Genomic DNA, 12,642 nt, shown 5'->3' with positions numbered 1-12,642 from the left:
GTAGAAGTGTGTTGCTCTGTGGGTAGAGTATGATGATAAAACAGGGGTAGAAGTGTTTAACTCTGTAGGTAGAGTATGATGATAAAACAGGTGTAGAAGTGTGTTGCTCTGTGGGTAGAGTATGATGATAAAACAGGGGTAGAAGTGTTTAACTCTGTAGGTAGAGTATGATGATAAAACAGGGGTAGAAGTGTGTTGCTCTGTGGGTAGAGTATGATGATAAAACAGGGGTAGAAGTGTTTAACTCTGTAGGTAGAGTATGATGATAAAACAGGGGTAGAAGTGTGTTGCTCTGTGGGTAGAGTATGATGATAAAACAGGGGTAGAAGTGTGTTGCTCTGTGGGTAGAGTATGATGATAAAACAGGGGTAGAAGTGTTTAACTCTGTAGGTAGAGTATGATGATAAAACAGGTGTAGAAGTGTGTTGCTCTGTGGGTAGAGTATGATGATAAAACAGGGGTAGAAGTGTTTAACTCTGTAGGTAGAGTATGATGATAAAACAGGGGTAGAAGTGTGTTGCTCTGTGGGTAGAGTATGATGATAAAACAGGGGTAGAAGTGTTTAACTCTGTAGGTAGAGTATGATGATAAAACAGGGGTAGAAGTGTGTAACTATGTGGGTTCAGCTTTGGCTTTGGATAAGAGAGTTTGCTAGATGATTAAATATTTCTGTCTCAGAACCGTCTCTGGTAGTGGTGGGAACAGCCTACGGTTTGGGTGGTGACCATTCATTAGGATCTTTGAGGCTTTTCTGTGGCATGTTGTGGAACACATCTCCTGGATGCCCCCATAATGATCTAACTACCCTCGAAAGACATGTGGGACTACGAGAGGGCAGGATCCTCTCCAAGTGGTGACGCGTTCACGCATCAAAGCTACAGGTACATTACAGTTCCCAGTCTTCAAAAAACTCAATTATACTGTACGCAACAATGCATTTCCATAAAGAACATGAACTGAACCGAATAATTCAACTGCTGACTACATCATCACAATGTCATAAAGGTGTCATATAGCCATATAGCACTGTCATATTGGCAGAGGTTGTTCTCCTTACTGTATGTATTTCTATGCACAGTTCTGAGCGTTATATTGTTTTCTCTATGAAATGTCTCACTATTTTGTTAGAATCACTTGGATGGATAGTAATGATCATCCCAGATCTCAAGCTTTTAATGATACAATACAGAAAGTGGATTGTGGCGATTTGGCCAGTCTCATTTGACAGCTCGGAAAGAAGGTGACCCAGTAGTTGATTGTATTCACCATGAATCAATGAGGGAAACTAAAAGTGATTTTGCTTTCGTCTGGGATTATCTCTAAAACATTCCCTCACGTGAGTCGAATATCTTTAAATGACTCAGACCCTTGTGAACTCCTAAAAGCCTCTTATCGTCCTTATCGTCAGCTTGGGTGTGCAGCAGTGCCCCCTAGAGCTACTGTAGATTATAAAGGTTCTCAGGATACTACGCTCGTCCTCTGCTCCTACTCAGTCTGCCTGCATTAGAAGTCACACAGATAAAGGATCAAACACCAGAGGCCATCCAGTTGCAAGTGAGGTTTTTCCATTCCTTTGCCTGGTCGGTGATTTAAACACGGAAACTCTCTGAATATGCATATTGTTGTTGTTTTTTACATTACTTGTGTTATTCTGTGTACTGACTTGTCTTGGATTTGAATGCCTTTGGACAGGTTTCCCAAAAAAAAGATAATTAGTTCTCAACAGGCATTGTAAGACAATACAGAATGTGCCAACACATCTCATTTACGGCAGGACAAGGACACGAGACACGGGGATTCTCTGTTGTCATGTTTTTTCACTTTCCCCAGTAAACCCCCCCTCTCTCCATCACACGAGATGGAAACGATAGCCTGCGACCCCGGGGACCCGGATAACGGCTGCAGACGGGTGACAGAAAACCCTCGACAGAGTCAACACGCAGTGGCTAACCAAACTCTCCGAACCGGCGCTCCATCTGGGCCGGAGCTGTCATTGACTGCTGTAATCTGCTGTGTAAATCTGCAGCTTGGGCCTGTCTGTTCGCTGTCTGGGTTCTGTGCTCCCGGACAAAAGCACTGGACACCTTGCCCACTGACAAAGGGCCGCACACTGACGGGGCCTAATCAGAGCGGACAAGGCTTGCTGATGGGGCCTTTTTGAGCAATTGAACTTGGTCAATGCTTCTTAGGGGGGGACCTGGTGGAACAGAGGGACAGTCGGTTTGACTTCAACAACAGCGACTCCGCTGAAAACCCTCCCCGCCAAAAGGCTGTGACCTGCAATGACCTTCATGAAGCGTGTGTACATCCAGACACATTTGACGATGTCACTGTTGACCTTTCGGACTCTGTGTGTACGTATGGATGGTGTTGTGTTTCTCTAAGGGGATTTTACAAAAATGTGTTGTTTGTCTTTTTTTTTCTAGCTTTCTGGGCTGTCACGAGGAGGACACAATGACATCCCAGCACATAAAGGTGCGGACACAATGTTTTCCATTGAAACACTGAACAAGCCGGCGGAGGTTTGGTCCTAAAGTTCCTGGGAGGCCCTGGGAATGGGTGTATGCGTGTGGGCCGCTGGAATCTCTTCAGAAACTGAAGTACAAACGCTGCACTTTCTGCATGTGAGAAGAACCTCTGAACCAATTTTTATAAAGAAAGAGTTACTTTGTTGAGAAGTGTAGCAGTTTGCTGTACTGTGCTGTTAGCACTTTATTGTAGCTCATTTTGAACCTCCTACAACCCACATTCGCTCTGTCACATAAAGAGAGGGAGAGAGAGTGGGTTGTCCTACACATTTGGCCTTGTGATCAGAAACCTTTTACTGACAAAAATGGTTGTATACAGACAATACAGACATTTTCATTATAAAAATCTGAATTGCCTTTATTCTTTTGAAACGTTTGAGGGTAATGTTGATTAGTTAATTTTTATTATTGCTAATTCATCGTTGGTATTTTTCACTTGATGTGTAAATTCGTACAAGTTTTTCCTATTTTCCTTGAAATTTTATGAAGAGAATGTCGACCGATCATGTTCACTTTGCCGTGCGGTAAGGTAGTCGTTACGCAGTCACATGGACAAAGTCCAGGTGTGTTGATAAATTCCTTATAGTGCGTAATGTCCCACAACAAAATTATAAAGAACAGGTTAATAACTGATTATTTTTTTTCGAACGTAGATTATTTCACAATTCTACAACCATATTATAAAGAACTTAAAAATTTAACATTTCACATAACTTTGAAAATATGTATAACTTATTTTTCACACAATGCATGCTAATGTTGTCAATTTCTTCGTGTTTTCAAATAGCAAACTTGAAAATGTAAATACCTTTTGGGCTGGGTGTTGACAAAACGTTGTTCATATGTGTGTATAAGTATAATTACCATTGAGCCTAAGCTAGCCAAAACAAATTATGTTTGAAAGTGGGTGGTTTTGATAAATATCGACCCATAGATGACTGTAAACAAATTCTGGAGACCCCTTTTAGCCAGTGTCCAGAAATCCTGGAATGCATCTTTAAAGGAGAGCTCTGCTTCCAATAATTCTCCAGAATAAACCGCACTGTAACCATAAACTCGTTTCCAAAAATGTTGGGATGCTGTGTACAATGCAAATAAAAACATAATGCAATGATGTGCAAATCATTTATCCCTATACTTAACTGAAAATAGTACCAAGACAACATGTCAAATGTTGAAACTGAGAAATGTTATTGTTTTTTTAATAATACATGCCCACTTTAAATTTGATGCCAGCAAAACATTTCAAAAAAGTTGGGACAGGGGCATGTTTACCAATGTGTTACATCACATTGACTCTTCTTCTAACAATACTCTGCAAGCATTTGAGAACTGAGGAGACAAATTACTGTAGTTTTGAATGTGATATGTTTTCCCATTCTTGCTTGATATAGGATTTCAGCTGCTCAAAAGTTTGGGATCTTTGTTTTATTTTTCATTTCATAATGCGCCAAATGTTTTCAATGGGGGACAGGTCTGAACTGTGGCAGGCCAGTTTAGCACCCAGGCTCTTTTACTACAGAGCCATGCTTTTGTAATATATGCAGAATGTGGTTTGGCATTGTCTTAATAAGCAAGGCCTTCCCTGAAAATATGTCTGGATGGCAGCATATGTTCCTCCAAAATCTGTGTATATTGATCTGCATTAATGGTGCCTTCACCGATGTGCAAGTCATTCATGACATGTGCACTAATGCACACCCATACCATCACGGATGCTGGCTTTTGAACTGTGCGCCTATAACAAGCTGGATGGTCCCTCTCCTCTTTGGCCCGGAGGACACGGCGTCCATGATTTCAAATTGTGATTCGTCAGACCACAGGACAGTTTTCCAATTCACCTCATTCTATCTTGGGCTTAGGCCAAGAGAAGGCAGCTGAGTTTCTGGATCTTGTTTATATCTGGTTTCTTCTTTGCATGGCATCACTGTCATCCAGTACTGGTTTTAGGCCTTGTCCATTGCGTGCAGAGATTTCTCTGTATTCTCTGATTCTTTTTTTTTTAATATTAGGTATTGTAGATGATGAGATCCCCAAACTCTTAGTAATTTTATGTTGAGAAACATTATTCTGTTGTACCCTGCTCTTTTTACTGACCTTTTGCCAATTAACCTAATTAGTTTTGATATTCCACCAGTTTGTTTTTAGCATTAGACACATTTTCCAGTCTTTTTTTAAACATATTGCTGGCTTATAGAAATGTTATTATTTTGTAGGCCTACACACTTGTTGTGGTCCCAAATACTCAAACAGTGTTGCTTTATGGATCTTCGTTTTTCCCCCTGGGTTGTTGCTGTAAAATGAGAATATGTTAAAATACTGAATTACTACAGAAGTTCCAGGCCACATACAGCCATCATAAATAGTATGGACAGAACACAGCAATTTAATAGCACATGCCAGACTTATATTTAAAGAATATCTTGACCTATCACTTCATTATATTTTGCAGCTCAGAAGGATATTCTACGTAAGGGTACACTGTGTCCTTGTCATTTCCTTGTCAAGTATTTTTATCTAACGCCTAAATGCTTGATAGCCTACTTGTGTAATGTTGTTAAGCAGCCTTAAAAACCTGCTATGGACTTTTATTTTGAACATGATGTCTGGAATGGCAATGCTATGATTGAACGTTAGGCTAGCGGTCCAATTTATTGTTGCTATCTAGCTTTACAGTTTCGAAGAGCTGCGGGTGTTATCTTTGCGGATGCCAGATTACTGACAAAAGCTTGTACATAGAAAAACGATTTGTAAACCAATAAATGGCGACGTAAAGGTAGAATTTAATGTGTGAAATGTCGTAAAGGGGTGTTTGTACGTTCACAGATTTAATATCACGCTTACGTTTCATGTTTTACGTCTGAAGATTTTTACGATCATACCAATTTACTAAAGTATTTTCTTACGATCCTAACAATACGTATGCTTAACCTTTTGGCAGATATCTAACTCCATACCTACCACTTACACACATGATTGTTCTAATTAGCCTATCATCAAGTCTTCAATTTGAAAAAACAAAAACGTGCACCCCTTGGGGTCCCCATGATCAGGATTGGGAAACACAGAGCAAAAGAATACACCGTAAAGGCTCATCTAACCAGACGTATCTATATTAGCCCTATCTTGCAGTGCTTTTAATGTCCACAAGAGGACAGCAATGATTGTAATGCAATTTGCCTAATTATAATTAATAGGTTACAATTCTTAGAAACACAAAGGTTAGCCTTTTTTGACAAATTGCCATAATTATTCTCATTATATTATATAAAATGTGAGTGAAACAGTACCAAGAAGGTCCCGTAAAATGGTACGTTGCCATAATGGTAACACAACTACTAGAGGGTTAGACAGAAAGGGTTACGTTTGTCCGTAGTGCTGTTCCGTAGTGATTTTCTAGGTTGCCATAACAACAGCAGTTCCAAAAGTGTTCGAGTTTCGATTGAATTTGACATGGTTGGTAATATTTGACGCGCCAGGTAACCGCTTGACAAAGCACTAACATTGTGCCAGGCAAATAGAAAAACTTGAACGTGGTCTTGTTTCGTTATCACCTCACCGTGTTTATGGGTAGGTTCTGGAACTGAAACACGAATAGCCTGCTGTTGTCAACACAGCAAGAACATGGATTTGAGTCCAGAAGACCAGAGCGAACTAAGGATCAATAATGCCTTTTATGATACTGAGTTAGATCATTCTGATGACATTTACTCATCTACTGATGAAGCTGATGCTGACGAAGTGAGAGTTTTGTATTAGCTCAACTGGTAGTTTGTGTGCTGTTTAGTAGCTAGGTAACCAGTGTCTTAGTGAGTTACTTATTGTAATTTCACCAAAAACAGATTTTTATAATTAATAGCAATGAATATACCTGTTGAAAATGCATGTAAACCTTAATCTTTTCAATACCCACAGGAAAAAATCCCAGAACCAATGATAACATATTTTGAAGCCTTCAAAAACAGAGCAAGTCATTTTGAAAAGGTCATCCTTGAGGACATTGAAGATGATGGTGGGAGGGACCTCTGTGGATAATGCGATGTCTGCATAAATACTAGAAAATGCATGACTCATTTATTTGTAATTTACACTACATGAAATCAATGAGACAGGGTAGCATCTGGTTCAGTGTCTTTCTACAATATCTATTTTTCAGGACCAGGAGCAGCTGAAGCGTATTTCATAAATACAAGTAATTCAGAAGACTATTTATTGGATCAGGCCTCTGCCTTAGGCCTACACAAAGACCCGTTGAAGTTCAAAGAACTAGTGAGTGTAGTCTAATATCAAACTAAGTTACTAAGGCCTATGCGCTGAAATAGGCTGGCCTAATAGTTGAATGTGTCATTTATGCTGGGACGTAGTGTTAATCCTTTTTATTGATTTAGGAAATGTCTCAGATAATGAATGAGGAGGTCCAAACAAAGGAGACCAGCCCCCGCAGAATATCTGTTGGTGACTTTACAGACAGCATGCCTCACAACGATGGGGGTAAGTGTATTCAATGCAGGGTGCTTATATCTGTCCTGGTCCAATATTCAGTGTAAAATCTCAATTCGTTTTTTGCATGCCCACTAGATGTCATCCTTGCCTTTTCAAAACCAGTCTTATGAAGTTAAAGACTGTGCATTCTTCAAGCTAATGGAGCTGAAGCTAGGTCTTTCTCTTTGGCACATTAAAGGTGATTTATATTTGGAGTCTGAAAAACAACTTAGTTTGGAACTGAAAGCTTTGGAGTGTAAGTTTCAAGAGGAAGAGAAGAAGATTCTGCAATACGTGGTGGAGCAAGAAAAGGAGCAGAGAGAAATTGTGCTTCAGAGGAAATGCAGGCAAAGGGCATTTGAAGAGGAGCTGAGAAGTATAGAAGACCTCAATATTGTGAGAATATTGTTCATTTCATCCCCTTTCCCATTTCTTGAATCTATGTGAAAATAGGAAATTAGACTAACTGAATGTCATTGTTTGCCTGTAGCATTACCCTACAGGTGCAGAGAAGTTAGGAGAAACCGAGACAGAACAGAGGCTTAAACAAGAGTTTCTCAAACAGCAGGTGGGCATAATTTAGTCCTTTTATCTCTACAGTGCCCTCCAGAATTGTTGGCTTTCTACATAAACAATGAACAATTATTTCATGCATGTTTTATAACAAATGGTAATGTTGTTTGTGTGGAACAATTTAACTAAATAAAAGGTTAGATGTATTGGTGTAACATCAAGCTGATGAACAAAATTGTGCTTATCTTTACTTATTTATTGGTTTAACTTTACGCCTCCATTTTCTCCTATTAACCAGGAGGTGATCAGCTGCCTCCAGAGACAGATAGAGGACGAGAGGAAGGCTTTGGAGAAGGAGCAGGAGAAGGAGCTCCTGAAGACCCACCGGGCTCACTGCGAGGCAGCCACCACCATCCAGGCAGCCCTAAGAGGCCTCCTGGTACGTCGGTGGACTAGGACTGAGCTCCATCGCAGAGGAGAGGAACGGAGGAGGTGTGAGGAGGAGAGAAGGAGGAAAAAGGAGAGTGAGGAGAGGTGTCGGAGGGAACAGAAGGAGCAGCAGCGGCTGATGCAGGAGGAAGAAGAGAGGAGGAGAGAGTTGGAAAAGCAAGAGCTGGAGAGTAGAAGGGCGGAGTATGAGAGAACCAAGGAGGAGGAGCGAGTCCGTGTTGAGAAAAAGAAACGGGAAGTGGACGAGAGGAGAAAGAAAGAGAAGAGAAAGCGAGAGGATGAGGAAAAGAAAAAGGATGAAGAAAGAAGAAAAAGCGAGGAGGACAAAATGGAGAGAGAGGATGATGAAAACAGAAAGTATGAAGAGAGAAGAAAAAGGGAGGAAGAGAAAAGAAAGAGAGAAGATGATGAAAAGAGAAAGGATGAAGAGAGAAGAAAAAGGGAGGAGAAAAAAAGAGAGGATGAGGAAAGGAGAAAGGATGAAGAGAGAAGAAAAAGGGAGGAAGAGAAAAGAAAGAGAGAAGATGATGAAAAGAGAAAGGATGAAGAGAGAAGAAAAAGGGAGGAAGAGAAGAGAAAGATAGAGGATGAGGAAGAGAGAAGAAAAAGGGAGGAGGAGAAGAGAAAGATAGAGGACGAGGAAAAGATAAAGGATGAAGAGAGAAGAAAAAGGGAGGAGGAGAAGAAAAGGATAGAGAATGAGGAAAAGAGAAAGGATGAAGAGAGAAGAAAAAGGGAGGAGGAGAAGAGAAAGATAGAGGATGAGGAAAAGAGAAAGGATGAAGAGAGAAGAAAAAGGGAAGAGGAGAAAAGAAAGATAGAGGATGAGGAAAGGAGAAAGGATGAAGAGAGAAGAAAAAGGGAGGAGGAGAAGAGAAAGATAGAGGATGAGGAAAAGAGAAAGGATGAAGAGGGAAGAAAAAGGCAAGAGGAGAAGAGAAAGATAGAGGATGAGGAAAGGAGAAAGGATGAAGAGAGAAGAAAAAGGGAGGAGAAGAGAAAGATAGAGGATGAGGATAAGAGAAAGGAGGAAGAGAGAAGAAAAAGGGAGGAGGAGAAGAGAAAGGTGGATGAAGAGGTGGAAAAAAAGGATGAGGAAGAGCTGCAGAAACAGGAGAGGAGAAAGTGCAAACAGCAAATAAGGGAAAAAGTACAGAGGAAGGATGAGGAGAGTGAAAGGACCCGGCAGGAAAAGACAGGGATGGAGTCATATGAGAAGCAACAAAAGAAGCTGCTGGAGACCAGCAGAGTGAATGCCGAGTGCCAGAGGCTAAGTGAGCAAAAAGCCAGAGAGGAATCTCCCTCCCTTGTCTTCATTAAACCCACGGACTCAGCCTCTGGGGCTGCCGTTGGGCCAATGAGAGTCTCTCTAACACAGCGGACAGAGCTGAGGAGACTGGCGTGGATGAGGGAATGCACCCCTTGGTCCAAACTCTCCCTGCTGAACAAGAGGAAGCAGAAACTACAAGGGGGCAGGACCACAGGGAGGAGAGGCTTGAGGAGGGCCAATGAGGGCAGCGCTTCACCCCCCCTGTGCCCAGACACACTGCTTCAGTCTGGGGCCTGGCGTTCCCTTCAGGAGGTAACCTGCTTGTTATGCAATTTTCTTTATTTAATAATGGTTCTTCCTGTAAAAAAAAATCTGCGGGTGGGGTTCACCTTTTTTTGGACTCAATCTAGTGTACAGGACCTACTAGACTATACAGAATCGGACACATTAAAATATCCAGCTGAAACGTAACTGAACCAAAAGCGTGTTTCAGCTGACTTGGCTATGCCTTCCAATGCAGATTACCACACTTGTTTTGGAGGATCTCCCTGGCTGCAGCCTCTCCACTTTGTCGCAGTGCCCCAGACTACAGTCCCTCACCATGGGACGCTGCGGTCTGGTAGCTTTAGACGGCCTCAGTCAGTGCACAGAGCTCAGCTACGTCGACGTGCAGGTAAACAGACCACCCTGGCATGCTGGGTAAGTGTAGTTTCACGTCGTGGCATTGAAAACCGTTGTGCATCTACCCTGATACATGCAGTAAACTGTGCTGTGTATCCAGGGGTTAAAATGGTTTGGGGCGGTGTTTCTCAACCCGGGCTCCCGGAAGCCCCCCGCCCCCCCCACCCTGCATGTTTTAGATCTCTCCCTGCCCTGTCACACTTGACTCAAATGATCAGCTCATTATCAAGTCCTTCATGAGCTACGTCAGGTGTGTCCAGGAGCAGGGTTGAGAAGCTCAAGCCAGACAAGGCTGTGTCCTGGCACCTTAGGTTTTGGGATTTCCGTCTACAGGAATGTATGATGAATACCAAATGAGATTATCCACCGATATTGTGAAGGATGTTATAAAGCATTATTTTTTATCAAATAATAGGGGACAGCTGGGCCATGCTTGAGTTCTCTTCACCTTCCAATCCCAATTCACCACTACGTACAACCAATCACACTTAATACTTGGTGTTACAGTACATATTTTATTATATAAAACTGTTATATTGGGTACATCCTTTTCCTCACAGATAATATTTAAATAAAACATGCAACAATATAAAAGCCTTAGACTTTTCCGACTCAAACATGCTTTCTTTTGTCGTCCCTAGGACAACTCAATCACGTTTGTGAACTGTGAGAATCTGGTTAATCTCCGGGTTCTTCGTCTGGGCCGGAACCGTCTGACGTCCGTCCGGGGCCTGGCTGGTGCTGTGAACCTGGACGTTCTGGAGTTATCCCATAACTCCATCACCCGAATTGGTGAGCCGAGCACCCAGGGGTGTTTCTCTGAGTCAAAACAGCCGTCAGAGATAGTGTTCCGCCTAACAGGGAGAATGGCAAACTCGTTTGAACTTTTCAGGTCCTGACCACCAACGGACTGTGGCCTTCTAAGCGCGTGCTTTGACTGGCACCTCTTCTCAGTGTCAGGGTACATCATGGCTGTAGTTGTAACCGCTGTCGTCCACTAGAGAGCAGTGTACCTCTTCTTTTGAAGTCCCCCGCGGACCTCACCTCTGCTACTCACTATGTATTGAAATGTGACTTAGTTAGCGTGAAAAACAGACCAGGAGTCAGGCCTCAAGTCATGAATAGATATTGCTTGCCTGAGACGGCCATTCATGTTTTTTTATTGGCGTTTGGGCTCACTGAAATTAGATCGTCGCTTCGTGTGAATCATAGCCCGGCTCCAGCCCCTTCCCCACACCGTCTCCTTTAGTCCTTCTGCTGCTTGAGTATGCAGATGAAACGCACTTCTTCTTCACCCTCTTCTACTCTGTCTTCTACTCCCAAGGTGGTCTGGAGCCGTTGACGAAGCTGCAGACATTATTGCTGGACCACAACCAGCTGATCAGTAGTAAAGGACTGACGGAGGTTTACACTCTGCTCCACCTGGATCTGTCACACAACCACCTGTCCAGTGTGGATGGCCTGGAGAACTGTGCTCTGCTCAGTGTTCTGGACCTGACAGGAAACAATCTCACTGAGGTAAAATGGAGTCATCATCAGGGTAATGTGGGTCCACATTATAGTGAATTACTACATTTAACTAACCAGGGTGTTTGACAAAGTTTTACTAACATTACTCCTGCGTCTTTGGACATGTAGAGAATGGCCATGTTGGACTGTTTCAAACAGGCAGTCCTTCCTGAGCCACCCACACACTGGTAGGGTGAAATGCACAGCAGGACTAAAACAGCTGACATTGATGAATTGGAGGCACCTGAGTTGTTGAGCACCAGCAGTGTCTGTCATCATGTTCAAATACCCAGTATGTCTAGTTAAACTTATCATCTGTCATCATCATGTTCAAATACCCAGTATGACTAGTTAAACTTATCATCTGTCATCATCATGTTCAAATACCCAGTATGACTAGTTAAACTTATCATCTGTCATCATCATGTTCAAATACCCAGTATGACTAGTTAAACTTATCATCTGTCATCATCATGTTCATATACCCAGTATGACTAGTTAAACTTATCATCTGTCATCATCATGTTCATATACCCAGTATGACTAGTTAAACTTATCATCTGTCATCATCATGTTCAAATACCCAGTATGACTAGTTAAACTTATCATCTGTCATCATCATGTTCTAATACCCAGTATGACTAGTTAAACTTATCATCTGTCACTAATATGTTCTATCTCTATTTCTCTCCCTCTCTCACCTCCCTCTCTTACCCCTCTCTCACCTCCCTCTCTTACCCCTCTCTCACCTCCCTCTCTTACCCCTCTCTCACCTCCCTCTCTTACCCCTCTCTCACCCCCCTCTCTTACCCCTCTCTTACCCCTCCCTCACCTCCCTCTCTTACCCCTCCCTCACCTCCCTCTCTTACCCCTCTCTCACCTCCCTCTCTTACCCCTCTCTCACCTCCCTCTCTTACCCCTCTCTCACCTCCCTCTCTTACCCCTCTCTCACCTCCCTCTCTTACCCCTCTCTCACCTCCCTCTCTCACCTCCCTCTCTCACCTCCCTCTCTCACCTCCCTCTCTTACCCCTCTCTCCCTTTCTTATCTCTCTCTTTATCCCCCAGCCACCCAGTCTGAAAAACCAGGTCCTCCTGAAGGAGCTCCATCTGCAGGACAACAGCATTTCCTCTATTGAGGACCTCACTGACTCCTGGCTTCCTCTAATGCAGCTCCTGTGTGTGGCCCAAAACAGGTAAAATCACATGGC

The 12,642-nt window shown here is 42.6% G+C and overlaps 1 protein-coding gene across 1 annotated transcript in view; it reads left to right on the top strand.

Moving 5' to 3' along the window:
- The first annotated feature begins 6,931 nt into the window (after positions 1 to 6,931).
- The window catches only part of lrriq1 (leucine-rich repeats and IQ motif containing 1), a 36,761-nt gene continuing 31,050 nt past the window's right edge, over positions 6,932 to 12,642 (top strand). Inside the window, exons 1-9 of the mRNA XM_034288175.1 lie at positions 6,932 to 7,019; positions 7,210 to 7,406; positions 7,501 to 7,578; positions 7,822 to 8,211; positions 8,971 to 9,555; positions 9,764 to 9,916; positions 10,566 to 10,716; positions 11,249 to 11,442; positions 12,500 to 12,627. Of these exons, the coding sequence (XP_034144066.1) occupies positions 6,932 to 7,019; positions 7,210 to 7,406; positions 7,501 to 7,578; positions 7,822 to 8,211; positions 8,971 to 9,555; positions 9,764 to 9,916; positions 10,566 to 10,716; positions 11,249 to 11,442; positions 12,500 to 12,627 (1,964 nt within the window). The remainder of the gene's footprint in view (positions 7,020 to 7,209; positions 7,407 to 7,500; positions 7,579 to 7,821; positions 8,212 to 8,970; positions 9,556 to 9,763; positions 9,917 to 10,565; positions 10,717 to 11,248; positions 11,443 to 12,499; positions 12,628 to 12,642) is intronic.

The sequence above is a fragment of the Esox lucius genome, chromosome 19, assembly GCF_011004845.1.
Source record: "Esox lucius isolate fEsoLuc1 chromosome 19, fEsoLuc1.pri, whole genome shotgun sequence".
In the NCBI taxonomy this organism is placed as follows: Eukaryota; Metazoa; Chordata; class Actinopteri; order Esociformes; family Esocidae; genus Esox; species Esox lucius.
This window is presented reverse-complemented; position numbering and strand designations above follow the sequence as displayed.